This window comes from Lutra lutra, chromosome 7 (genome assembly GCF_902655055.1).
Source record: "Lutra lutra chromosome 7, mLutLut1.2, whole genome shotgun sequence".
Lineage (NCBI taxonomy): Eukaryota > Metazoa > Chordata > Mammalia > Carnivora > Mustelidae > Lutra > Lutra lutra.
Window position 1 is genome coordinate 48,473,678 of NC_062284.1, and position 26,982 is coordinate 48,500,659.

Genomic DNA, 26,982 nt, shown 5'->3' on the forward strand with positions numbered 1-26,982 from the left:
ATACACACACGCATATGCACACACACGTGTGTGTGTGTGTAAAATTTTACATATCTGAAAGGGGGGTTAAGTTGAAATGTCTAATTTCTGAATGGTGAAGACCTCCCCCATCTTTCTCCCCATTATCCTGAGAACACTGGAAGCTGGTCATACTGCCAAAGCAGAACATTGGAGGATTCCTCTTTCAAAAGTGATTAGTTAAAAGGAAAAAAGGAATCCTCAAAACAGCCAAATTCCTGCCTGATCATTCTAGAATGAAGTACCCCAATCTGCTCACTCACACAGATCATTTGATCATGTTTTTAAAGTATTTTTTAGTATCTTTTAAATGTAAATGTACAGCCAGAAATCCCTTGTCATTGAGGAAAACATCAAGCAGGAAAGGCAGAGACCGAAGCAGGTAGTGAAAAAGAATCCAGAGGTTACAGAGACGCTGCAGACAGCGGAAGACAATAACACCACCAAATACCCAATTTATATATATCATCAGAGAGGAAGTAAGATACTCCATTCATGAAAACTAAAAGCAAGATGTAGGGGGAAAAGAAAAAAAAAAGGCATGTAACAAACAGAACAGAGCTCATGGGAATGAAAATTTTAGTAGAAATGTTAGAAGATCAAGTTGAGGAAATCTCTCAGGAAACAGCGAAATGCAGGAGATGTAAAATGCAAGAGAAGAGAAAAGATAGAGTAAAGGAAAATTGGAGAAATCGGTCTACGACCAGTACCTAAATAATAGGCACTCAAGAAGCGTGCATCTCTAAATTTAAAAGACAGCAATTACCAGGTTCATACAATTAAAGCAAAAGCAAAACCCTACAGAAAACCAACCCAGCTCCAAAATGCAACACTGTAAAATTGCAGAGCACATAGGAAGAAGCTTTTTTTTTTTAAAGTTTTTATTTATTTATAAGAGAGAGAACGGGAGCGAGCGAGTGTGGGAGCATGAGCAGAGGGAGGAGAAGCAGACTCCCTGCAGAGCACAGAGCCTGCTGCAGAGCTGGATCCCAGGACCCTGAGATCATGACCTCAGCCTAAGGCAGACGATTCACCGACTGAGCCATGCAGGCGCCCCAAGAAACTTCTATATACGCTCCCTTAGGGGGATATACAGGCGACGTGAAGGATTGGGGATCAGGATGATGCCAGGCTTCTTAACAGCAACACCGGAAGCCAGAAGACAGTGAGGAAAGGCTGTTAAAATTCTGATAAAACACACTTTCCTGTCTAGAATTCAAATACTGAGCCAAACTCAGTTATTAAGTATGGATAAATGGATATATTTTTGGACAACGCAAAGAGTTAAAAATGTAGCTTCCAGTTCCTTCTTAGGAAACTAATGGAGAAAATACTAAAAAGAGAAAACTAAGGAAAAAGTGAGATCAGTGAAATGGGATGCAGTATGGAAGAGGGATGGGGAAATTACAAAGATATGTTGAAGGGAAATTCTATGACCATAGTTGTGTACCAGGTCTAGAGAGCAAGCAGTCCAAATTGGAACCTGATAGAGGGCTCCAGAAGGCATGTATTTAAGAAAGAAATGAAAACAGTTTTACCTGATATATTTGAATATGTTAAAAGTTACACTTCTATCAGTTACAGTTTATCAGTTTTATCAGATGAATTAGTAGTTACCTAGAAAACAAAGCAAATGCACAAATGGTACAGTGATTAAGGAAAGCCAAAGTTCTACAGAATGGAAGAGTAATCATGATATACTTCAGCTCAAATATGGATATTATTTACAGCTGTAATAATAATGTAAACAACTGATTCAACCAAAAATTGTGAGGGGATATGGGGGTAGAGATATCACAGAGCCCAATAAGTCATTTTTTCCTAGAAGGAAAAATTTTAAGAACACATAGACCTGCTGTATAGAATATAGTGAAAAATGCCATAAAAAATAGCCAAAAAGACTTTAAAGAGTTTGTCCTAGGAATGTGAAAGGTGGGGCAGGGGATCTCTGTTTTCTGGTCACACTATTTGACTTTTTAAACTGTGTGCATGTCTGCTTGATTAAAAATATTAATTTTAAAAAGATACCCCTCACAGAATGCTTTCCACACAGTGTATATACATCTCTCAGGCATTCTGAATTTCCTGGGGTTCTGACAACTCTATCATTTGGGGATATAGTCACCAGAATGCTATTTGAGGAGGTAATGATTTCTAGTAGTAGCAGTGGTTGATGTTATCCTTAGTTATAAATATTCATTTTGTTGTGGTGCTAACAAATGGAGATTTTTAAACACATGATGAATTAAAATATATTGCATTTCAACATCTCATATATAAGTGTTTAGTTTTCCTCTGTGTTGTCAACACTTTGCATTGTGAATTGACTGCTCCATGCTTCTCTGAAACTTTTTGGTTGAGAGTGATGCTTCAGATGTTTGTGTTTCCTGTCCCCTTTTATTTATTTTTTAAAAATACTGTATGCTTATTACAGTCCTTGAGAGTATGCAGCAGCTGCTCCAGTAATAGCCGTAGATAGTACTCCATCTTTCACTAAACCTGATTTTAAGGTGCAGTGGTTAATTTGAATCCAGATGCATTCTTTTCTTATCTGAACCACCAATTTTTTTTTTTAAAGATTTTATTTATTTATTTGTCAGAGAGAGAGAGAGAGAGATCACAAGCAGGCAGAGAGGCAGGCAGAGGCAGAGGGAGAAGCAGGCTCCCTGCTGACCAAGGAGCCCGATATGGGACTCGATCCCAGGATGCTGGGATCATGACCTGAGCTGAAGACAGCCACTTAACCAACTGAGCCACCCAGGCGTCCCTGAACCACCAGTTTTTTTTTAAAGCCAAAATACTGGTGCTTGAAATGGAGATTGAGTGTTAAATCAATTACTCTTTTAAAAGGTTTTTTTCTTTCCTAATTGGAAGTGTAACAGCATAATATTTGGAGCAGTTGTATAATATTCAACAAATTTCTTAACCTGTGTAGGCCTCAGTTTTCCTGTCTGTAGAATGAGGACAATACTTGCTGCATAATTGTCAATGATAATTACACATCCTGTAAAAACAAAAACAAAACTTATGCTTATGTCATCAACTTTTTTCTTTTGACTGTCACACAAGAGGTTTTATTTTATGGGAATTGCCAGTGTGTACTTCCATATAACATAAAACAATAATACATTTGTGCTGCATCCTTATTCCCCGTAGAGTCAGGACAAAAACTGTCATTGGGGAAAAGCCTGTGATAATCACTGAATTTAAGTTTATTCGTATTTGACCTAGGAGAATGCAGTTGAAGTGGGAAGACATTGTTCTCTTTCTAAAATTTATACTGCGTTCTCTGTAAAATGAAGTCCATTTGACCAGTGCCAACCTAAATGTATTTTTAACTGATAATCTTTGAAGCACAATTTCTGTTTATTCTCCAAATGCAGAAGCTTCCTTATAGTACTTCTCGGTTGAAGTCCCAGTTCCTTTTAAAATAAGTCATAAAAAAATCTTTAAAACTCTTGTATTCTTAGCAGATTTTGGATAGTAGGGAGAAATTGATAGCTTGCTGACATTATAGTTAGTAATTAATCTCTGATCCTATCTAAAAAGAGAAGCATTTATAGGATTTGGGGTAGGCTTTATTTGTAAGGCTTATAGTATTTCTTTGCCTTTTAGTGAACATAAGAGTTCGGGAGTTCATTTGCATTTGTATTGTAGTTATATGTATAATTTACCATTGTAGATTCCACCCCACCCTTTCTTCTGGTGTGACTTGTTTATTTCATTCTTTCAGTCATTTCTTTATTCATTGTCCAGTCATTTGATGTGTTTCTCCTGTTGTCAGGCCCTAGTGTTAGATGCTAATGGTGACCTTGGCATGTGCCCTTGGAGGACCTCAAACTGGTCATGGACTCACTTGTACAAATAGAAAATTATAAAAAAGCAAGACAAGTGCTAAATAAAGGTATGCAAAGTGACCAGTAAAAGTAGTGAGAGAAGAGTCATTAATATTGCCAGGCCTTATTGGACTAAGGCTGACAAAAGCTAGAAATTGAGGAAACAGTATTTTTCAGGCCAGAGAAGTAGGGTAAGGGCACATATATGTTTGATAGCCAGCTATATTTGATATAAAGCTCTTTATACACTGTTTTCTCACTATTTGATTTTTAAATTTACTTTGTTTGCACTCTTTAAATAGCTTCCAGAGGATTGGCTGGGGTGGGGTGGCCTCTCAGGTAGTGGCAGTGAGTTAGGAAAGGCAGTTTATCTTTTGTGTATTGCTATTAGGCCTGAGATGAGGGGATAGAACAGTGGGGGAAATAGAGAGCCAGTGGTAAGCTTACATGTGTCTTCTACCCTAGCACCTCCCTGTCAGTGGTGGTCAAGTCAGGATTCTGCTGTTAATACTGTATGATCTTGGGTAAGCCATTTCTTCTCTCTGGATTCCATTTTCTTCCACTTTAAGATGAGAGAGTTGGTATAGTTAGGCATTTCTTACTGGTAGTCTCTTAGTAATGGGAGAAAAAGGAGAAAGTGACCAAACAAGTTTGGGAACGAGGAGTTAAATAGATTTTTTTAATTACAACCTTCCACATTATGGCATGTGGATTGAATTCCTATACTTTTTAGCCTGGCCTTGCTAGTGGAGTGAGTCAATATTATATTTCCAGCTCTGTCCTTTTCCTAAAACTTTAGTGAAAAGAGCGTGGACTTTAGAATCATACATATCTGGATTTGAATCCTGACTGCTACTTTGTAGCTATGTGGCCTTAGGTAAGTTATTTGACCTTTCTTAACTACATAGTTTCTTCATGTGTAAAGAAGGAAGGGGATAATAGCTTGTGGAGATAATAAGATTTAGTGACACCCATATGAAAATACCAAGTATATCTGGTAAATACGGGGTCAAAAAGGATATATAGTTTTTAAGTCCTACAAATTCCAGGGTCAGCATAGAATGTAATATCTGGTAGTATGTTATTTATACCCTGCTTGCATCTGACGTTTGAGGTGGGCATTTATGTGTTTCATATATACTTAGATACTTTTACCCCAAGAAAACAAATGTTCTTGAAGCCTCATCGTTATGTTTTGCCATCTGCATAGCAGTCAGCACTCTCCTGATGACTCAGGAGGCTCTTGATGAATGAATACCTGACAGTTGCATTGAAACAGGGCAATGAGGTGAGACATGGTTCTGACTGGTGTATACTTCATCTTACATTTTTTATAACCCTGGGTAGATGTCACTGAATTTATGAATATTAATTTTTAAATTTTTTCGATTACTTATTTTAAGCTGAAAATAACTAGAGTTGATTGTAACTGAGCTGGCCTTTAAAGCAGACCACGAGGGGAAAGGGTTAGAATAAAGTATTGTTTAATATTGTGAATTATACTCTTGGAATACTAACATTTTACATTTTGTTTTGTCTCTAAGCAAATGGTTATGAGCCTTAGAGTTTCTGAACTCCAAGTACTGTTGGGCTACGCTGGGAGAAACAAGCACGGACGCAAACACGAACTTCTCACAAAAGCCCTGCATTTGCTAAAGGCTGGCTGCAGTCCTGCTGTACAAATGAAAATTAAAGAACTCTATAGGCGGAGGTTCCCCCAGAAAATCATGACGCCTGCGGACTTGTCCATCCCCAATGTTCATTCAAGTCCTATGCCAGCAACTTTGTCTCCATCTACCATTCCACAACTCACTTACGATGGTCACCCTGCATCATCACCGTTACTCCCTGTTTCTCTTCTGGGACCTAAACATGAACTGGAACTCCCACATCTTACATCAGCTCTTCACCCAGTCCATCCGGATATAAAACTTCAAAAATTACCATTTTATGATTTACTGGATGAACTGATAAAACCCACCAGTCTAGGTAAGATTATTCTATAATGGTTATTTGGTTACTTGGGGGTGGGGATGGGGAGATACTTAGTTTGACCCAGTTTATTATTCATTGTGAATAGTAGTGCAAATCTTTGATAGTAGCATTCAGATTACAATAAGGATCTTTCAGTTTTTTTTTTTTTTTTTTTAAAGATTTTATTTATTTATTTGTCAGAGAGAGAGAGGGAGAGAGAGCGAGCACAGGCAGACAGAATGGCAGGCAGAGGCAGAGGAAGAAGCAGGCTCCCTGACGAGCAAGGAGCCCGATGCGGGACTCGATCCCAGGATGCTGGGATCATGACCTGAGCCGAAGGCAGCTGCCTAACCAACTGAGCCACCCAGGCGTCCCAAGGATCTTTCAGTTTTTTTTTTTTTTTTTTTTTTTTAAGATTTTATTTATTTATTTGACAGAGAGAAATCACAAGTAGGCAGAGAGTCAGGCAGAGAGAGAGGAGGAAGCAGGCTCCCTGCTGAGCAGAAAGCCCGATGTGGGGCTCGAACCCAGGACCTGGGATCATGACCTGAGCCGAAGGCAGCGGCTTAACCCACTGAGCCACCCAGGTGCCCCCGGATCTTTCAGTTTTAAACAAAATCAAATATAAGCTGTCTTTTAGGCAAAGAAAAAAGTAGAGTCAAGTTCCTAGTGATGGTTGCTGACCCAGTAAATATTAAAAAGTTTCCAAGAACATAAACTTTTATTAAAGTATAATATTTTAGATTGTTGATTAATATTTTACAGTAACCTTTACAAATTAAAAAAGTAAAATGTAGTAATAGTACCAGCCTCTGAATTCAGTACTTAATTTTCAGGAGTTGATGACATCTAAAACAAATGACTGACTAGTTTTGATTACTTAAATGAGTTAATGGTTTTAATTATTATAAAAGGAGATTTGAGCTTTGATGTGTAGTATTTCAGTTTCAGCTGACTTTTCAAGTGGTTAGTGTGCTTTTAGGTGCACACATGATCATGGTTTATAATATTGAAATTTTATTTACTGTGTTTTTATCATCGTTTGATTAATATTAGGGATATTAATAGAATTAAGTGTATTAACTGACCTGTAATTTTAATTTCTCCAATACTACCTTGCTTTATTTAATGTAGAATAAAACTGACTATTGTGATTTCTGATACCTTTGTCATGATGTATTTTAAATATCAGATGTTAAGGTGCTGGTTTATTGTCATAAATTAGTGGTTGACAAACCGTGGCCAGCAAGGCAGATTCAGCCTGTTTTCTGTTTTTTATGATCTAATAAGCTAACTCGTGAGCGCGCGCGCACGCGTGTGTGTGTGTGTGTCTCTGTTTATATTCCCAAAGGGTTGCAAAAAAACCCGAAGACAAGAACAAAAAGAATAATATGTAGTAGAGACCATGTTTGTCTGCAAAGCCTAAAATATTTACTGTCTGACCTTTACAGAAAAAGTTTTCTATCCCTTGTTATAAATCAGTAAACATTTCAGCTTGGGGGATTGGTTAGTGTTAAATTTTGAGAACATACTGAAATTCTTTGAATTCGGAAATGTTTGTTTTTAATTTAACAGGATTTACCTGAATAAGTTAAGTTTATAGGAATCATTTTCAGACAACATGAATTTTATATCACATTATATTATTTTTAAAATAGCTGTAACAAGGTATATAACAAGGTATCTTAACACTTGTCAAGAATCTATGCTTATAAAACTTACATTTGCTCATTATAAAAAATGAAAGTGTTGAAGTCCCTTTCTCATTAGTAATTTAATGTGTGTGCATATATAAACAAGTTAACATTTCTTGCTATTCAAGAAGGAATCTTATTTTATACCGTATTCTGTGACTTGCCTTTTTTCCCCCTAATATGGACATCTCTCCTTGTTTGTCTTGTTTCACCTTTTTCACTGAAGGCCGTGTATACACACACACACACAGTATATGAGATGTATATACATATATGTGTGTGTATACACACACACACATACTTTCTAGCTCATTTCGTATTAAACTATATACTATTCCATGATTTAAATCAGTCCTCTATTAAAAGACAAATTTTTCTTATTTTTTGCTGCCAAAAACTGTGCTCTAGTGAACATCATCTGAAATATAAAAGGAAAAAAGATGTTGGTGGCTTTTTTTTTATTTCATTCCCTGTTCTCAAATTCTCTTCTTGTTTTAATTAATGTATCTTGCTGTTTTCATTTTCTGTAATATAAATCTCAGGTACCACTGTGAATAGATGATGTTTAAATATGTATCTAAATTTTGTTATAAAGAGTAGAAATGCAAACTGGACCCAGATTATAGTTATACTGGATAATAGTTTAAAAAAATTAGAATTTAGAGATTTTTAAGTCAATTTTTATTTCACCGAGGTACTTTCCTTGAATATATTTAAGTGTTAATTTCTAATCGTCTACACTGATGGTCTTTTCATGCCTTTTTAGCTTAACTTTCCTATCATAATTTACATTTTATATTTTATTGCTTTATTTTTTTTTAAGATTTTATTTACTTGAGAAAGAGAAAGAACATAGAGGGAAAGGGAAAACCAGACCCTTGCTGAGCAGGGAGCCGGATGCGGGGCTTGATCCCAGGACTCTGGGGTCATGACCTGAGCTGAAGGCAGACGCTTAACTGTCTGAGCCACTGAGGCATTGCTAGGCAGTAAATTTAAAGTCATTTTCCCATCTTTATTCTTTATCTGGAAACTTATAACTTACTTCAGTCTGGTGTTTTTGTGTGATAATTCAAATGCTATAAAGTTTTTTTCCCATCTTTGATGACTATTAAGTAAACTCTTGTATTTATAAAATTGGGTTGAAGTACTAAAATATTTCCCATGAGATTTATTTAATTAGGCTTTCTTTGTACTGTCAGTTCTTGTTATTTGCATATTTTGTGTTTGTGAATGTCTGCTATCTCAAATTTATTTGTAATTATAAAATCATTACAAAAGTTTCATGATTATTTATGGACATGCGTGGAATGGTGAAAAATCTGAGTCTTCCCACTTGAACTTTCCCACAAGGTGACTCTTGCTTTCTTGTTTTCAGCTCTCATACTGTAAGGACATGTCCTCTTTTGTTCTCTATTTAATGCCTTGTTTTTTGCATTTTTGTGCTTTTTGTTGTTGATTTCAGTTTTAAATAGCCCCTAACCATAGTGCTGAAGCTCTGTCTAGTGTTCTGAATGCAAAAAGGCTCTGATGTGCCTAATGGAGAAAAAAGTAACGTATGTGTTCAGTTTTGTTCAGGCATGAATTAGTGCTGTTGGCTCTGGGGTCAATGTTAATGAATTGTATTATTAAATAAATAAAATTATTATTAAGTAATAAGTGAATTCTATATTAAGTAAGGTGTCCTTGAACAGAAACACATCTAAAACAAGATTACATAGTGATTAGTTGATAAAAATGTGATCAGGGCTTGCAGGAACCTAGCCCTGTGTATTCCCTAGGAGCAGTGGTTCAGTATTCACTAACTCATTATTTGTGGTGACTATAGAACAGTTACCACACATAATAAAAATTGTACATTTAAAGTATAATTTGATTTGAATACTAGTTTTTATTGAATAAATCTATTGTTTGTGGTGTACACATAATGAACAGGTGTTATAGAATTGCTTGGTGCTTTATAAATAGATTTCTAATTTCTCATTTTTGTCATAGAATTAGAAGTCATCATTTTGGTTATGCATAAAACAGTCTTACCAGAAAGTAATTTGTGGATGTTTATTGATTCAGTAAATATATAGGGGCGGGAATGTTCAGTAAATCTGAAAAAGATTTATTGAAAGAAGATTTTGAGTAATTTGCAGAGTTTGGGATGAACATCTTTTAAAGCCCTGTTTGGCAAAGAACAAAATAAAAGAAAAGAATCTATAAGATGCTTTAATGTTACTAAAAGACTATTTCTCCTTCATTAAATAATGAAGTGACTACTTTATCATGGAATTCAGTTTTCTAAAGGATTACTTTTGCCAGTAGATCATTTGTTTTAAATGTAGGAAAATGGTATTTCCTGAAAAATTAAATGGCTTCTGGCATTCTCTTTGTCTCTAAACATATATATATATATATTTAAAATCATTATAACCTAAACATATATATAACCTAAACATTTATATAACCTAAACATATAACCTAAACATATATATATTATATATATATATATTTAAAATCATTATAACCTCATAAGAGTTAGTTGTGACCTATAGCCAACTAGTTCATAACCATTATCACTTGTGTCCAGAATGTGACAAGTAAATTTAATTTTTCATCCCTCCCCCCCTTTGGCCTTAACCATTAGATTTAAATGGATTTTAAGATATTCTTATGTAACTGAATGGTTTTCTGCTGTATGGTTCATGTTTCTAACCAAAATCACAATAGTTTTGGTATCCCCAGTTTTATTAGGTAATTGTTACCCATTCTTAAACTCATTTTGTTATTTCTTGAACAGTGAGTAATTTTAAGGTCCTTCATTTTGGAACCACATATTAAAGAGAGTTATTTTCATTTTCCATAGTTAACTAGAAGGATGGTGAGATGAAGGTGGTTGATTATTTTTGCCTATAATTAAAATCCTGTTTGTTCTTTTTAGACTTATTTTACATTTTAAAACCTTTTCCCATGAGTCTAAGATTTCCCCTATATCTATCTGTTCCTTCCCCCACCCAGAATTGAGTTCACTTTCTTGCGTGTTCTTATAACATTTTGTTGTTAGTTCCTCAAAGTGGAAAGGTTCTGCTGTATTTATCTGTATATTCCCATAATAGCTACCTGTGAATTTGTTATATGGTAGTTGCTCAGTAAACATTTATTAGCTCTCCAGTTTATTTAAATACAGTAGATAGAGTCTTTTATTTCACTCTGATTCAGTGACTTTTAATCATTTTATCATTCAGATAACAACCAAGGCATACCACATTATCCATCATAAATAGTGGCTTATGGTAGGGATGGGAGATAGAGTAGAGAGGAAAGAGTTGTCCTTCCTTTTATTGTTTCCACCCCCATTTTTATATCTATGGTCAATAAATGACTTGGATATTTGATATATTCTCCATTTTCCCCCAATTACAAAGATATATATTGCATGTTTAATATAGACTCCATAGACACTACTTAACTTTTAGAAAGTAATTTAAAAATATTTCTGTTGTGTTCTAGTCAGTCATTGTTTTGTGTGTGTATGTGTTTGTGTTTATTTATGATTTTGTTTTAATGAAAAGGAGAATCTCAAATACTGAATTAACCCAGGAGATTATTGACCCATATCAATAAAGAATGGGGCACAGTAAATAATAATCTTCATAGTATATTGAGCACCATGTGTTAGAAGTGTACTTTGAAGTATCTTTTTTGTACACTCTGTCACTCTTGGTGTTTCTCAGCTATTGAATTTACAATTACAAAAGTCAAAAGGACAAGTTATTTTGGATTAAAATATCTTACGTTCATTCAGAGGCAAGATATTTTCCTTCAGTTCTTTAATATTATTTTATTTAGAATAATAGAATTGTTTAGAGTATTATTGTTTTGGATTTTTTTTAGAGTATTACTGTTTATATTGTTTACATTGGCCTGTGTTAGAACATAATAGCAAAAACAAAATATTTTCACAGCGATTGGAAAAATATTTGGTTTGATTCAGATGGGTAAACATCCATTAATTCTCAGTTTTATGTTTGTTAGTGATTTCGTTATTTCTGTTTTCCTTGACTCAGGTAAATTTTTCAAAGAGCAAGTTCATTTTTTAAAAAAATGGTGCCTTTAAATATTTTTAATAATTTAAAGTATTTCAAAGGCTAACAGAAAACAGCTTTGCCTTCATTTAGAGTACTTGTGTAGAAGTTTGTTGAGTCATCTCTAAGATTTGATTTATATCAAATTCAAGCCAAATTATACCTTCTAAAGGGTTGTCTTCAGGTTTTTATTTTTCATTCATTCATTCATTCATTTTTATTTAGAAGATTTTATTTCTAAGTAATCTCTACACCCAACATGGGGCTCAAACTCACCACCCTGAGATCAAGAGTCACGTGCTCTGTTGAGTGAGTCAGCCAGGTACCCCCCTTCTCTGGTTTTTAAAGGTCTTAGGTTATACATCTGAGTAAGTTCATATCATGTGTCTTTGGATTTCCGATAGATTGGTATGAGGAATAATAATTGTTGAGCATTATTTCTGATGTTCTCATTCAGTGTTCTAATCGATCACCGAAGGATACAACATTTCCTCTTATCCAAATTGGAACCAACTGATAAAAATGATACAGAATAACTTAAACATTTTATTTTAATGTAAAACATATTAATGTACATTTACTTGCCAGTCTTTTGGTGTAGGTCAAAGCCTTTCTTTGAGACTGCAGATTTTCCAGTTTTAGTTAGTTTGTTTTTTTTTTAAAGCAGAGAGAATTTAAAGACTTGTGTAGCAGTTTGAGTGTAGAATCTGTTACAACTGGGGAAAAAAATCTTTTATAGTTATTCCACTCAATTTCAATGCATTTTTTAAAAGCAGCTTTTGTTGGGTCTTTGCAGAGCATTCAACTTAGTTTTCATGAAAACAGCAGCTCTTTCTTTTTGCACTTATATTTCATCAGTTTTGTAGTATTTAAGTTTCATAATTGCAGGTGCAACTAGCATACACAGAGTTTATTTGAGAATAAATACCCCTGGCTCTCCAGTGCTTTTGCACTGGAGAGTGTTCTGTTGGTACAAACAGTCACCTTGCTAGAGCACCAGTCAGGATGTATGGAGGCCATGGAGAACATCAGTTCATTTAAGAGCAGGTCAGTTAAGAGGGTTAACTCTCTAAAGATAAGGAAATTAGGAATTTATTTGTTCTTTTGCTTGAGAATAATTTAACTGGTTTCTTCTTTGGAGGAATAAAATAGATTATAATTTTTATGGTTGAGGTGTTTTTGTTGTTGTTGTTTGTTTTTAAAGAAAGCATCTTCTGGGGTATCTGGGTTGCTCAGTTGGTTAAGTGTCCAACTCTTGATTTAGGGTTGGGTCATGATCTCAGGGTTGTGAGATCAAGCCCCACATTGGGCTTTGTGCTGGGCGTGGAGCCTGCTTAAGATTGTTTATCTCCTTGCTCACACATGCCTTCTCTCTAAAAAAAAAAAAAGAAAAAGAAAAATAAACTTCTTTTATCTCCCTGTCACTTCTTTGGGAGGGGTGGATGGGAAGACGTTTAGGAGAAGTAAGGAACTAATAAGTAAATGATGTTTTTAATCGTACAGTTTTATGTTTGTAGTCTTTCTTTAGAACTCATTATCGTTTAATTCTTTTCTCTTTGAGGACAGTGATTGTAAAGGAAAGGATAAAATGAAGTAAATTCACAGGCATTTTTTCTTAAATTTGATTTTTAACTAAAAATTGTCATAAAATATTAGAAATTGTGAAGATGGTCTCCTCTCGGTCCACCTCAGTTCTTTTTTTTTTTTTTTTTTAAAGATTTTATTTATTTATTTGACAGAGAAAGAGATCACAAGTAGGCAGAGAGGCAGGCAGAGACAGAGCAGAGAGCAGAGAGCCGCTGAGCAGAGAGCCCGATGCGTGTCTTGATCCTAGGACCCTGATATCATGACCTGAGCTGAAGGCAGAGGCTTAACCACTGAGCCACCCAGGCGCCTCCCCCACTCTTTTTTAAGACTTTATTTATTTATGTCCACCTCAATTCTTAAAATGAAATATTTTTTGGAAAGCATTTGGATGCTACAGACTGAAGTATCTGAAATACTAAGACATTTTAATTGATCACATGGATATCATTTCTTCAATTTGTGATAAAACAAGTCACTTGTTTATGTTTTATCTTTTTTAAGATTTTATTTTTAAGGAATCTCTCTACATCCTGTATGGGGCTGGAATGTACAACTCCGAGATCAAGAGTCGCATACTCTACCAACTGAGCCAGCCAGGCACCCCCTATCTTTCTCTTTTTTAAATCCTGGAAGGTGGCTTCTGTTTTAAGTTTAATGTTTGTTAAACAATCTTTCCCATTAAAAATCATGAATATCTGTCATCTGGATTAATTGCATTTGCATTTTCCTGAGCTTTGTTACAGCTAGTTCTTACTTGATGTAGATACTTCCTAAGAAGACCCCAGCATTCTAGGTGTGTTGAGTTTATAGTGTTGGTATTTTAGAAAGCTAGGTTGATTGCTTTCCTTTTTAAAACAGAACACTTCTATATAGAAAATTACAAGTATTTTAGGCTTGGGAAGATGTATGAATAATTTACAGAAAAGGTTTGAAATATATAATTCATGTATATTAAATTCATATATATAGATGTGTGTGTGTGTAGTGTGTGTATGTGTGTGTGTATAAATTTGGGTTTTGCCTTAGGAAGAAAGGCAGCAGATGCTTTAGCACTTCCAAATAGTTAAAATGATCCATCTTGTTTTGTGTAGCACGGGTAAGGTTTCTGCTATATCTTAATAACGTTGATTACCAGTGTTTTCTGCCAAGGGCTCCTCTGGCATTGGATTAGATTTCACAGTTTCCTTCTCCTCTCATTTTTTTATAATTGAGTTTGCCTTCCTCCACATGCCTGATAGCCACTGCCTGAAGATCAGGTGATGCAAATTCAAGGACGCAGGCTCTGATAAGTATTGGAAAGGGCATTCAAAGGTTTTGTGATTCATTCTTCTGTGCTTTTAGAAAATCTGCCTTCTAACAATTCAGTACAAGCTGTGCTCTTCTATACTTGAATTTTGGAAAATCTGAGCACTAATTTTTTCTGTAGGTGGGTTTTTTCCCTAGAAACTTTTCTTCCTAATTTGGCAGCCCTGGCTTCTGACTTTCAAAACAAAATCTAAGATTTACCTTCTAAATCTGTATTCCTTTGTAGATATATTCGGTCTTTCTATTTAATATTTTGATTATAATGTTTCTGTAGTGGTCCAGAAGCACGAAGGCATCTGTGTTTTTAATAAATGGGTGTCTTTGTTAATAAGTGTTACTGGTTCTTGGGAACTAAGAATGAAAGATGTATGAGTTGGAAAGGAATCTTGACAATCAGAATCAGTAAAGAACCCCTCTTTGTAATTGTAAATTTGAAATTAAAAATCTTAAATTATGACATTAATGAGCCAGCCATTTAGATTCAGAAGCAAGTAAGTACGGTTTAACAAAGGAATCCAACATAAAAGATTTTACTAGGATGGAATTTAAAGATCAAACATATAGTATATATGGTGTTTGGAATGCAGTGTTTCAGACTTTGCCAGCGGGTTCTACACTTCTTTGGCCCAGTCTCCCCAGCACAAATCCAGTTCCATATGAGTTGCAAACCAGCTAGCTGGAGGACTTGGGTGTGGTAATCATGGGGCAGGTACGATGGTTCATCAAAGGAAGAACTCAATTTTGACAATCCATTTTTTTCTTTTTTAAAAATATATGTTGATATAAATATTATGATTTATATGTATTTATATTAAATATATTATATATTATATAATTTATATATTTACATATATTTTTAAGATTCTATTTATTCATTTGAGAGAGAGAGAGCACAAGCGGGGAGGCAGAGTAAGGGGGAGAAGCAGACTCCCCACTGAGCTGGAAGCCCAATTTGGGGCTTGATCCTAAGACCTAGAGATCATGACCTGAGCCAAAGGCAGATTCTGAACCACCCTCTAGGGGCCCCCTTTTTCCTTTTTTTTTTTTTTTAAAGAAATTTGTTGATCGATATCTGGGCGATTGGATGCTAATTTTAAGCCATTGCCTTTATTGAGCCATACTACTTTATTGCTGATAGTACTTGCAGATGAACTCAGTTTTGAGCAGAGATTAGTTCTAATTCATTGGCACTACTGCTGCTAAATTTGTTTAAACAAAAATGTAAATAAGCTTTAGATGTGCCAAATATGGGAATTTTGTGGTTCAGAAGAAGCTGGATGTTGAATGTCATGTTATAATTAAATCGCTTTAAGGTAGGTAAAAATAAAAAGGCTAAATTATTTCTACATGTCCTTTGCAGTTCCTAGAATTTTGCTTCACTGTTTATTTTAGAGCCATGTTTTTGAATATTTTATTTCTGCTTTTAAATTTCAATTGTAGAATTAATGATTTTAATACATAAGATGGATCAGAAAGGAAAATCACTTGTGTATAATATACTCATAACATTTTATGCTTCTTTTCACCACCTCCCCACGTAAACTTTATTTTTTTTAAAGATTTTATTTATTTGAGAGAGAGCGAGGGAGAGGGAGGGGGAATGAGAATCTGAAGCAGACTCCACGCTGGGAACAGAGCCCAACTTGGGGCTCAGTCTCATGACTGCAAGATCACAACCTGAACTGAAACCGAGAGTCGGCTGGCTGCTTACCCAACTAAACCACCTAGGCGTCCCTATCCCACATAAATTTTGAATGTTAGGTTAGCAACTTATGTTTACATACAATTTTAGGAAATCACAAAGAAAGTGATGGGTTGAGTTAATTACATAAAAATGTTAAACCTCTATATAATGCATCATGGTTTTTTTTTAAAAAAAGCCCAAGTATAAAAGTAAATACCAAATGGAAAATACTTTAATCAAATATAAGACTAAAGGAAAGAACTCTCACAAATCAGTATGGGGGAGGCTGCTAAGACTCTATAGGGCAAAATATATGAATAGGTAAGTTAGTGAAGGGGAGCCACAAGTAGGTAACATGAAAAGATACTTTTACTAGTTCTTAAAGAAAATTCAAAAGTCAACGGTGAGGTTTTAAATCTTGTCTGAAGTACTAGATTTAAAAGTATATTTCTATCCCGTATTGATAAGATTTGTTAAAATACATGTAATCTGCTGGTAATAATATAAATTACAATACAGCTCTTTGAGAGTACAGTTTGGCAATATGCAGCAAGAGCTTAAAAATAATTTTTGAGGAGCGCCTGAATGGCTCAGTCAGTTAAGTGTTTACCTTCTCCGGAGATCAAACCTTACATCAGGCTCCCTGCTCAGTGGGCAGCCTTCTTCTCCCTCTCTTCCCAGCTTGTGCTTGCTAGTGTTCTCTGTCACTATCTCTGTCTCTGTCTCTCAAATAAATAAAATCTTAAATACTTTTTGATCTATCTGTTAATTCCACCTTTGGGAACCCAAAGCCTAAGAATATTCACTGTAACGTTATTACTAATATAAAAATTAGGAATAACCCAAATGTCCAATAATAGAAAATAATTAATTAACCTGTCATCTGTCTACTATGTAGAATATTTTAAGACTGAGTTAAAAATGAGTACCCAGAGTGCCCGGATGGCTCAGTCACTTAAGTGGCTGACTCTTGATTTTTGGCTCAGGTCATGATCTCAGGGTCCTGGGAGCTGCCCCATGTCAGGTTCAGCAGGGAGTCTACTTGAGGATTCTCTTTCCCCCTCTCTCTAAAATAAATAAATAAATCTTTTAAAAAATGATTATCATGAAGTCTTTAATATATGAATTAACGAGAGAAATGGGATACATAAATAAAAATTATTGGGCACCTACCTGGGTAAGCATTAAGCCAGGAGCTTTGTATTTGTTACCTCATTTAAGCTTCCAAACAACTTTGGAAGTTTAGCCCAATAGTCTAAATACTGCATAAGAGGTAGCTGAGGTCTGCACAAGGTAAACAAAACTTAAGAGATGGGCAGGGTTTGAATACAAGTTTGCTTCCAAAGCCAGTGTTCTTCCTGTAATATAAGGCATTAAAAATAAAAAGATTTCCGGGGCGCCTGGGTGGCTCAGTGGGTTAAGCCGCTGCCTTCGGCTCAGGTCATGATCCCAGGTCCTGGGTTCGAGCCCCACATCGGGCTTTCTGCTCAGCAGGGAGCCTGCTTCCTCCTCTCTCTCTGCCTGCCTCTCTGCTTACTTGTGATTTCTCTCTGTCAAATAAATAAATAAAATCTTTAAAAAAAAAAAAATAAAAAATAAAAAGATTTTTAAAATTGTTTTTAAATTACGGTATCAGGTTTTTTTTTAAATTTATTTATTTGACAGACAGAGATCACAAGTAGGCAGAGAGGCAGGCAGAGAGAGAGGAGGAAGCAGGCTCCCCGCAGAGCAGAGAGCCGGATGTGGGGCTCGATCCCAGGACCCTGAGACCATGACCTGAGCCAAAGGCAGAGGCTTTAACCCACTGAGCCACCCAGGTGCCCCCGGTATCAGTTTTATAACGTCTTTTGCTCTCAGTTTTATTTAGGAAAAAAAAAAAAAAAACCTCCTTGAATTTTTTCTTTAGTAGAATTCATAGGGGGACCCCTGGGTGGCTCAGTTGGTTAAGCGGCTGCCTTCTGCTCAGTGGGGAGCCTGCTTCTCCCTCTGCCTGCCGCTCCCCCTGCTTGTGTGCTCTCTTGCTTTCTCTCTGACAAATAAAATCTTTTTAAAAAAATTTCATTGGATCTACAAATGGGATCACTCTTTTGAAATTTACTTTTGGAGTACTACAGAAGGTGTTTTTGTATTCCACTTACATACATTGAAAGGGGGTTTGAGATTTTAATTTTACATGATAATCTTTACCAGTACACACTGTAAGAGAAATGGATTTTTATTTCATCAGATCAGTTTGGACCGGTGTGAAATTTACAGCATGTATGGGGAATTCCAATTTATTACCTCTTGATGTTAGCCCCTAGATTTAAAAAAAAAAAAAAAAAAAAGTATGTTAAAATTATAGCCCGTTCATAACTCAATACTCAAATATTTTAAAGAAAACTCAACTTTTTTTTTTGGTGCTGTCTAGATTTTTTTTTTTTGCTAACATTCATTCTCTTAAAATGTGATGTATTTGTAGTTAATCTCAAAGTCTTTCTGATGATTTTTAATATTTTGCAATAGAGAAAGTGAATTTTTTAAAGTTCTTCTAAAATTACTTGAATAGAAGAGAAATAAAAAGGAGTCATAGAACACTCCTCATTTCTTTTGGTAATTTTCCTCAGTTCGTTATCCCTCCCCACCTTTTTTTTTTTTTGCTGATTTTTGTCCTTTTCATATGGATCAAGCCACTGTAAAACATTCCAAAAGAACAAAGATTTTTAAAAAGTACATTTTCATTTTTATGTGAATACTCATGGTCTTGGAAGTAGAATCTTTTTTTTTTTTTTTAAAGATTTTATTTATTTATTTGACAGAGAGAGATCACAAGTAGATGGAGAGGCAGGCAGAGAGAGAGGAGGAAGCAGGCTCCCTGCTGAGCAGAGAGCCCGATGCGGGGCTCGATCCCAGGACCCCGAGATCATGACCTGAGCCGAAGGCAGCGACTTAACCCACTGAGCCACCCAGGTGCCCATTGGAAGTAGAATCTTCTCCATCCCTTCCTGCCAAGAAATTTGTGACTTTTTAAGCAACATAACTTTAAAAATAACTTATTCTTGGTTTTTAAAAATTTATTCATTCATGGGCACCAGGGTGGCTCAGTTGGTTAACCATCTGCCCTTGACTCAGGACATGATCTCAGGGTTCTGGGATCGAGTCCCACATCGGGGTTTTACAAACTGATCTTTTATAAACTGAAATCTTACAAACTGATAAAATGAAAATAATATTTTGTTTTAATTAATATACCTTTGCTTACTGCTGAAGTTGAATGTTTTTATGATCATTAACCAATTGTAGTTCCTATTGCTTGTTCATTCTCTTGCTCATTTTCCTAGCCTTTTTTATTGGTTTGTTTATTGTGAGTACTGTATACTAGTCAGTTCTTTATTATATGTTACAAATATTTTATCTCAGCCTGTTACTTACCTTAGTGTGTAATTTATAAAATCTTTCATTACACAAAAGTTGGAAACAATTAAGTTGTCTAATCTATTAGTTATTACTTTTATGGTATTTGGATTTTTAAAATAACAGCAACATTGAGATATAATTCATACTTTACATTTCACCTTGTTAAAGTATAGAGCAATTCAGTGGTTTTTTAGTATATTCATGAAGTTATGAATCTATCACCACAATTTAATTTAAAAAATTTTCGTCACTCTGAAAAGAAACACCATACTGATTAGCAGTCATTTCTCTCTCTTCCCAGTCCTTGAAAACCACTAATCATATTTCTGTTTCTATGGATTTGCCTATTCTGCCTGTTTTATATAAATGGAATCATACATGTTTGTGAGTGGCTTCCTTTATTTAGCTCCATGTTTTTCAGGGTTCATCAGTGTTATAGCATGCATCAGTAGTACTTCATTCTTTTGGAGGATATATAATTTTTAATGAGGTGTGTCTAATTTCCTTTTTTTAAAAAATAGATTTATTTATTTGTGGGAGAGTGTGCCAGCAGGGGGAGGGGAAGAGTGAGAGGGAGAGAGAATCTCCAGCAGACTGCCTGCCAAGTGCAGAGCTGGACATGGGCTCAATCCCACGACCCCAAGATCATAAGCAGAGCCGAATCCCAAGATTCTGATGCCTAACAGAGCCACCCAAGTGCCCCTCTAATTTCCTTTTTGAATTTTAAAAATTATGGTAAAATTGGGGTGCCTAGACAGCTCAGTCTGTTGAGCATCCGGTTCTTGGTTTCAGCTCAGGTCATGATCTCTCTGCATTGAGCTGAGTCTGGAGCCTGCTTGGGTCTCTCTCTCTCCCTTTCTCTTTGCCTCTCCCCTCCTGCTCCTGCTCTCTCTCTCGGAAAAAAAAAAAAAAGTTAAGATAAAATATTTCCCCTCTTAACCATTCTTAAGTGTACAGTTCAGTACGTTAACTCTATTCATCTTGTGGTGCAACAGACTTGTAGAACATTTTATCTTACAAAACTGAAACAATACCCAATAAACAATTCCCCGTTTTCTCCTACCCTTAGAACTTTGGTAACCACTATTGTATTTCTTGTTTCTAAAAATTAGACGAGTTTACATATCTAAGTGGAATCCTTCAGTATTCATTTTTGTGACTGGCTTATTTCATAACTTCACACCGCACCCTCAAGGTTCATCCTTGAGGCATGTGACAGGATTTCCTTCCTTTTGAAGGCTAATATTCCATTACATTTATTACATTTAGCAAATGTAGTATATGCTAAACTATTCCTCTGTAGATCAACATTTAGGTTGTTTTCACTTCTTGGCTGTTGTGAATAATGATGCTATGAACATGGGTGTGCAAGTATCTCTTTGAGATTCTGTTTTCAGTTCTTTGGGATATATATCCAAAAAGTGAGAATGCTGAATCATGGTAATTCCATTTATTTGAGTAACTGCCATACTGTTTTCTATAGTGGCTGCACCATTTTATGTTCACATTAACCATGCGTAAGGGTTCCAATTTCCCTGTATCCTCACTAACACTTATTTTTTCTCTTTTTTAGTGGCTGTCTTAATGGCTGTGAAGTGGTATTTCATTGTGGTTTTGATTTGCAGTTCTCTATTGATTTGTAATGAACATTTATTCATGTGCTTGTGGCCATTTGTATATCTTATTTGGAAAATGATCTGGTCAAGTCCTTTGCCTATTTTTTAATTGGGATTTTTGTTGTTGACTTGTTGGGAGTTTGTTATTTATTTTGGATATTAACCCATGATCAGATATATGATTTCCAGATAATTTCTGCCATTCCATAGGTTGCCTTTCATTTTAGTTGTTTCCTTTGATGAGCAGAAAATTCTAAGTAGTCCCAAGTGTCTGCTGCCTGGGCTTTTGGTGTCATATCCAAAAAAATCATTGCCAAATCTATTATCATGAAGTGTTTCCCCAATGTTTTCTTTTAGAAGTTTTATAGCTTCAGATCTTTAATCCAATTTTAATTAATTTTTGTATATATTGTAATGGAAAGGCTCAACTTCATTATTTTGCATGGGATATTTAGCTTTCCCAATACCATTTGTCAAAGGTACTGTTCTTTCCCCATTGTGTGGTACTAGCACCTTTTTTGAAGATAATTTGACCTGATGTGTGAGGGTTTATTTCTTAGCTTATTCCTGTTCCATTGGTCTAATATGTCTGTCTTTATGCCAGTAACACACAGTTTGGGTTATTACAGCTTTGCTCTGTGTTTTTACATCAGGACACATTGAAGCCTCTGACTTTGTTCTTTTTCAAGATCGTTTTGGCTCCTCAGAGTCCTTTGAGATTTCATATGAATTTTAAGATGATTTTGTTTGTTTCTACAGAAAAGGCCTTTGGGATTTTGATAGAGATTGTGTTGAATCTGTAGATCACTGTGAAGGATGGACATTTTAACAATACTAAGTCTTCTGATCTGTGAGCACTGGATATGTTTCTATTAATTTGTGTTAATTTCAGCTCTTCTTTGTAATTTTCCCCATATGTCTTTCACCTCTTTCGTTAAGTTTATCCTAAGTGTTTCATTGTTTTGGATGCTATAGAAAATGGGATTGTTTTCGTAATTTCCTTTCCAGATTGGTCATTGTTAATGTTAGAAACACAGCTGATTTTTGAGTGTTGATTTTATATCCTACAACTTCCTGAATTTGCTTATTCTAATAATTTTTCTGTGGGATCTTTAGGGTTTTCTACATATAAGTCATGTCATGTACGAGTAAAGATGATTTTCTTCCTTTCAGATAGAATGCCTTTTATTTTTGGGGGGTGAGGTACATAATGACTAGGACTTCTAGTACAATGTTAAATAATTCCTGATATAGGAAAAAAGCTTACAGTCTTTTACTGTAAAAGACTGTGTTATTGACTGTGATGTTAGCTGTAGGTTTTTCATATATTGCCCCTATTTTATTGAAATAATCTTATATTCCTAGTTTGTTGAGTGTCTTTATCCTGAAGGGTATTGAATTTTTGTCAGATGCTTTCCCTCAACTGGAATAATCATGTGGGTTTTTTTTTCTTTCATTCTGTTAATGTGGTACATTTGGTAATTTGCATAATTTTGAACCATCCTTACATTCCATAAATAGACCCCACTTGCTCATGGTGTATAATCTTTTTCATAATGCTGTTGAATTTGAAGAGTGGACATTCTTATCTTGCTCTTTAGAGGGAATGTGTCTAGTCTTTCACCATTGAGTCTGTTAGCTGTAGATTTTTTCGCAGATGGTTTTTTGTTGAATTTTTTTTTAGATCATGAAAGTGTGTTGGAATTTGTTTAAATGCTTTTTCTCCATTTATTGAGATGATCCTGTGGTTTTTGTTCTTTAGTCTAATACATTGATTGCTTTTCTTATGTTAAGCAGTGGCTTTGGATTTTGTCATGTTTTTGGTGATCCATCCTATCTCCAAGATGAGTAAATTAAAAATGCCTTGCATTTTCCATTTCTGGTGTGTGTGTGTGTGTGTTAATCAACTCTAGATTTTATTTTTATTTACAGGGGGATAAAGCTCTTATTTTCTCCAAAACTTTTTTTGAATGAATTTTTTTTTTTGGATCTTATTCTGTACTGCTGATTTGTTTGTATATTTTCCCACTAATATGGAATTATTTTAATATCTTTGATTGTTTTTAAAACTTTCAAATCAACAATATATTTGCTTGATACAAAACCCAAAAGTTACTAAAGACTTTATAATGGAAAAGAAGTTCCTCTCCTACCTTTATCTCAATCACAGGTGTTGCTTTCAGTTCCTTCTTTATCTTTCCAGAGAGTTCTCTGCATATGTAAACATTTGCCGCATTCTTTCTTTCTTTCCTTTTTTTTTAATAGCATCTACTTACCATGTGATTAATTGGACTATGCTTTATTAAATATTCTCCTACCAGTTAACATTTAGGTAGTTTCCTGCTTTTAAAAACAGCACTGTAGAGAATGTTTTGTAACATATATCAGTGTGTACATGTCTAAATGTATAAAATATTTTTATAAGATAAATTCCTAGAAGTAGAATGTGTATTTAAAATTTTGATAGTTGTTGCCAAATTTCCCTTCATAGAAGATTTGTGCTAATTCATAATCCTATTGGCTATGCAGAATGTTTTTATTCTCCTTTGCCTTCAGTAATACCATGTGTTTTTAAACTTTTTGATCATTTAAAAATAATAGGTGGCTATTTGTAACTCATTATAGTTTCAGCTTTCATTTCTCTTACGAGTGAGAGTGAAGGTTTTTTAAAAATATATGTATATTGTATTTTGTTTGAATTGTTCATGAACTTTTTCCATTTAAAAATTGGATTCTTGGAGGGGGCGCCTGCATCGGGCTCTCTGCTCTGCGGGGAGCCTGCTTCCCCCTCTCTCTCTGCCTGCCTCTCTGCCTACTTGTGATCTCTGTCTGTCAAATAAATAAATTTTAAAATTGGATTCTTGGAAATTTTCCTCCGATTCGTAGAAGGAATTTAGCACTTTGTGGTATAAATTGCAGCCATTTTTTTTTCCCAGTGTGATAACTTTTGACTTTATTTATGACTGGTGTTGGAAATTTGCCATCCATTTCTTAGTTGTTTAAGTAGTATTTCATGGTATGGATGTATCGCTGTGCCCTTTTCACCTATTAAAGGGCATTTTAGTTGTTTCCAGTTTTTGTCTATCACAAATAATGTTGTTATAAACATTCATGAATAGGTTTCAGGTGGACATAAGTTTGCTCTTTCTTGACTATATGCCCAGGAGTGAAATTGCTGGATCATGTGTGTAAGTGTGTATTTGGTTTTTTGAGAAAAATTCCAAACTGTTTTCCAGAGTTTAATGATAAAATGTACCACTTTATACTTCCACTAGCAATATCTGAGGTCCAGTTTTTCTGCATCCTTACCAGCATATTTGTTATTGTCACTTTTTAATTTTAGGTGCTTAAATAACTAGGTGGTGAGAGTTGCTTTATGTATTCTAGATATTAGTCCTTAGATATGGTTTGTAGATATTTTTGCCAGTCTGTAACTCATGTTTCTTCTTCTTTTTCTTTTTTTTAGAACTTTTGATTTTGAAATAATTATCAATTTATAGGAAATTGTGAAGAAGTATACAGAAAGGAATGTCCTATGTACTCAGCTTCCCCCATTGTTAGCATCATTCCCAATCATAGTGTAATATCAAAACCAAGAAATTGATATTCACAGAGCTTATTCAACTTTTACTAGTTACTCATGCACTCACTTGGGTGTGTGCAAGTCTGTGCAGTTTTATTACATGTATAGTTTCATGTAGTGTAACTATCACCACAATCAAGACATCACAAGATTCCTTGCTGCCATTTTATAGCTTCACTCACCCCCTTCCCTAATCCCTGTTCCCTGGCAGCCACTAATCATTTCTCTGTCTGCAAATTTATATTTCACTGATGTTTTATAAAAGGATTCATGCTTTATATATTCTTTGAAGATTGGCTTTTTTCATTCAGCATAATTTCAGGTTCATCCATTTGTGGTGTGCATTGGTTTTTTTTGGGGGGGGTTGTTTCTGTTTTTGTTTTTGTTGTGTTCTAGGAGTTATTTATTTTAGAGTGTGGGGAGTGGGTGGCAGGCACAGAGGAAGAGGGAGAATCTCAAGCAGACTCCCTCCTGAGTACAGAATCCAAAGCAGAGCTTGATCCCACCACTCCAAGATCATGTGATTTGAGCTGAGATCATGTGACCTGAGCTGAAATCAAGAGTTGGCGGCTTAACTGACTGAGCTATCAACGCACCCCAGAGGTTCTTTTTTATTGCTAAGTCCTCTGTGATATACTACCATTTGTTTAACCATTTTATCCACTGAAGGACATTTAAAGAGCTTTCAGTGTTTGGCTATCATGAATAATGTTGCTGTGACCATACAAGTTTCTGTGTGGAAATAAGTTTTAATTTCTCTGAGATAAACGCCCAAGTAGTTCAGTTGCTGGGCTATATGGTAAGTTCGTTTTTAGTTTTAAAAGGAACTGCAAAATTATTTTCCACAATCACTATTCCATTTTATACTACCAGCCATGTCTAAATGATCCAGTTTCTCTGCATCCTTGTTAGCATTTGGTGCTCTCATTATTTTCTCTTTTAGCCATTTTGATGGATGTATAGTGATACCTCATTGTGGTTTAATTTTCATTGCCTTAATGACTAATGATATTAAATATATTTTTATTTGCTTATTTGCTATCTGAGTATACTCTTCCATGAAATTTCTCTTCATATTCTTTTGTCAGTTTTCTAATTGAAGTGTTTGGGTGTTTTTACTAATGAGTTTTCTGAATTCTTTATGTATTCTAGATAGAATTCACATACTCTAAGTGTGTGGTTTGCAGTTATTCTACTTTGTAGTTTGGTTTTTTTAATCATCTTAATAGGGTCTTATGCAAGAGCAAAGTTAAATTTTTTTTTCTTTCACAGATTGTACTTTTAGTGTCAAGTTTGCATACTCTTTGCATAACCCTAGATTTGAAAGATACTCTTTTATGCTTTTTCCTAAAAGTTTTATATTTTTAAAGATTTTATTTATTTATTTGACAGACAAAGATCACAAGTAGGCAGAGAGGCAGGCAGGCGCCCCAAGTTTTATATTTTTATGTTTTACATTTAAATTCGTGACTTGTGGGGTGCCTGAGGGGCTCAGTTGGTTAAGCATCCAACTCTTGGTTTGACCTTAAGTTGTGATCTCATGGGTCCTGGGATCAAGCCCTGCCTTGGACCCCTTGCTCTGCGGGGAGTCTGCCTCTCTCCTTCTCCTTCTCTCTTTGCCCCTCCCTATGTGCACTCTCTCTCTCCCTCTACAATAAATAAATGTTTTTTAAATGCTAAATTTGTGACTCATTTGTTACTTTTTACATAAGGTGAGGCTTAGGTTGAGATTCTTTTATGGCTGGTTAATTGGTCCAGTACCATTTGCTGAAAATGATATCCTTTCTGCAATGTATTGCTTTTGTGCCTTTTCAGAAATTAGTTGTCCACACGTGTATGAGTCTGTTTCTGGGTCCCTTTTCTTTTCCTTTCTTTTCTTTTTTTTTTTTTTTTTTAAGATTTTATTTATTTGACAGAGAGATCACAAGAGAGAGAGAGGAGGAGGCAAGCTCCCTGCCTAGCAGAGAGCCTGATGTGGGACTTGATCCCAGAACCCTGAGATCAGGACCTGAGCTGAAGGCAGAGGCTTAACCCACTGAGCCACCCAGGGAGCCCTCTGGGTCCCTTTTCTGTTCCACCGATCTGTGTTTGTGTTTTCTACCTGTACCACGTGATCTTAATTACTTTGGCTTTCAAAGAAGTCATAAAAATCAGGTAGAATGATTTGTCTAACTTTGTTCTTCTGTTTAAAAATTCTTTTAGCGGGGCGCCTAGGTGGC

The 26,982-nt window shown here is 35.2% G+C and overlaps 1 protein-coding gene across 2 annotated transcripts in view; it reads left to right on the top strand.

Annotated features, from left to right (window-relative positions):
• Positions 1–26,982, top strand: part of PIAS1 (protein inhibitor of activated STAT 1) — a 122,464-nt gene that overhangs the window by 26,499 nt on the left and 68,983 nt on the right. Inside the window, exons 1-2 of one of the 2 annotated variants that reach the window (XM_047736772.1) lie at positions 5,086–5,142; positions 5,399–5,843. In XM_047736772.1, coding sequence (XP_047592728.1) covers positions 5,101–5,142; positions 5,399–5,843 — 487 coding nt within the window. In that variant the 5' untranslated portion in view covers positions 5,086–5,100. Of the gene's footprint in view, positions 1–5,085; positions 5,143–5,398; positions 5,844–26,982 lie in introns of those variants that run through there. The other variant, XM_047736773.1, reaches the window with a different exon arrangement.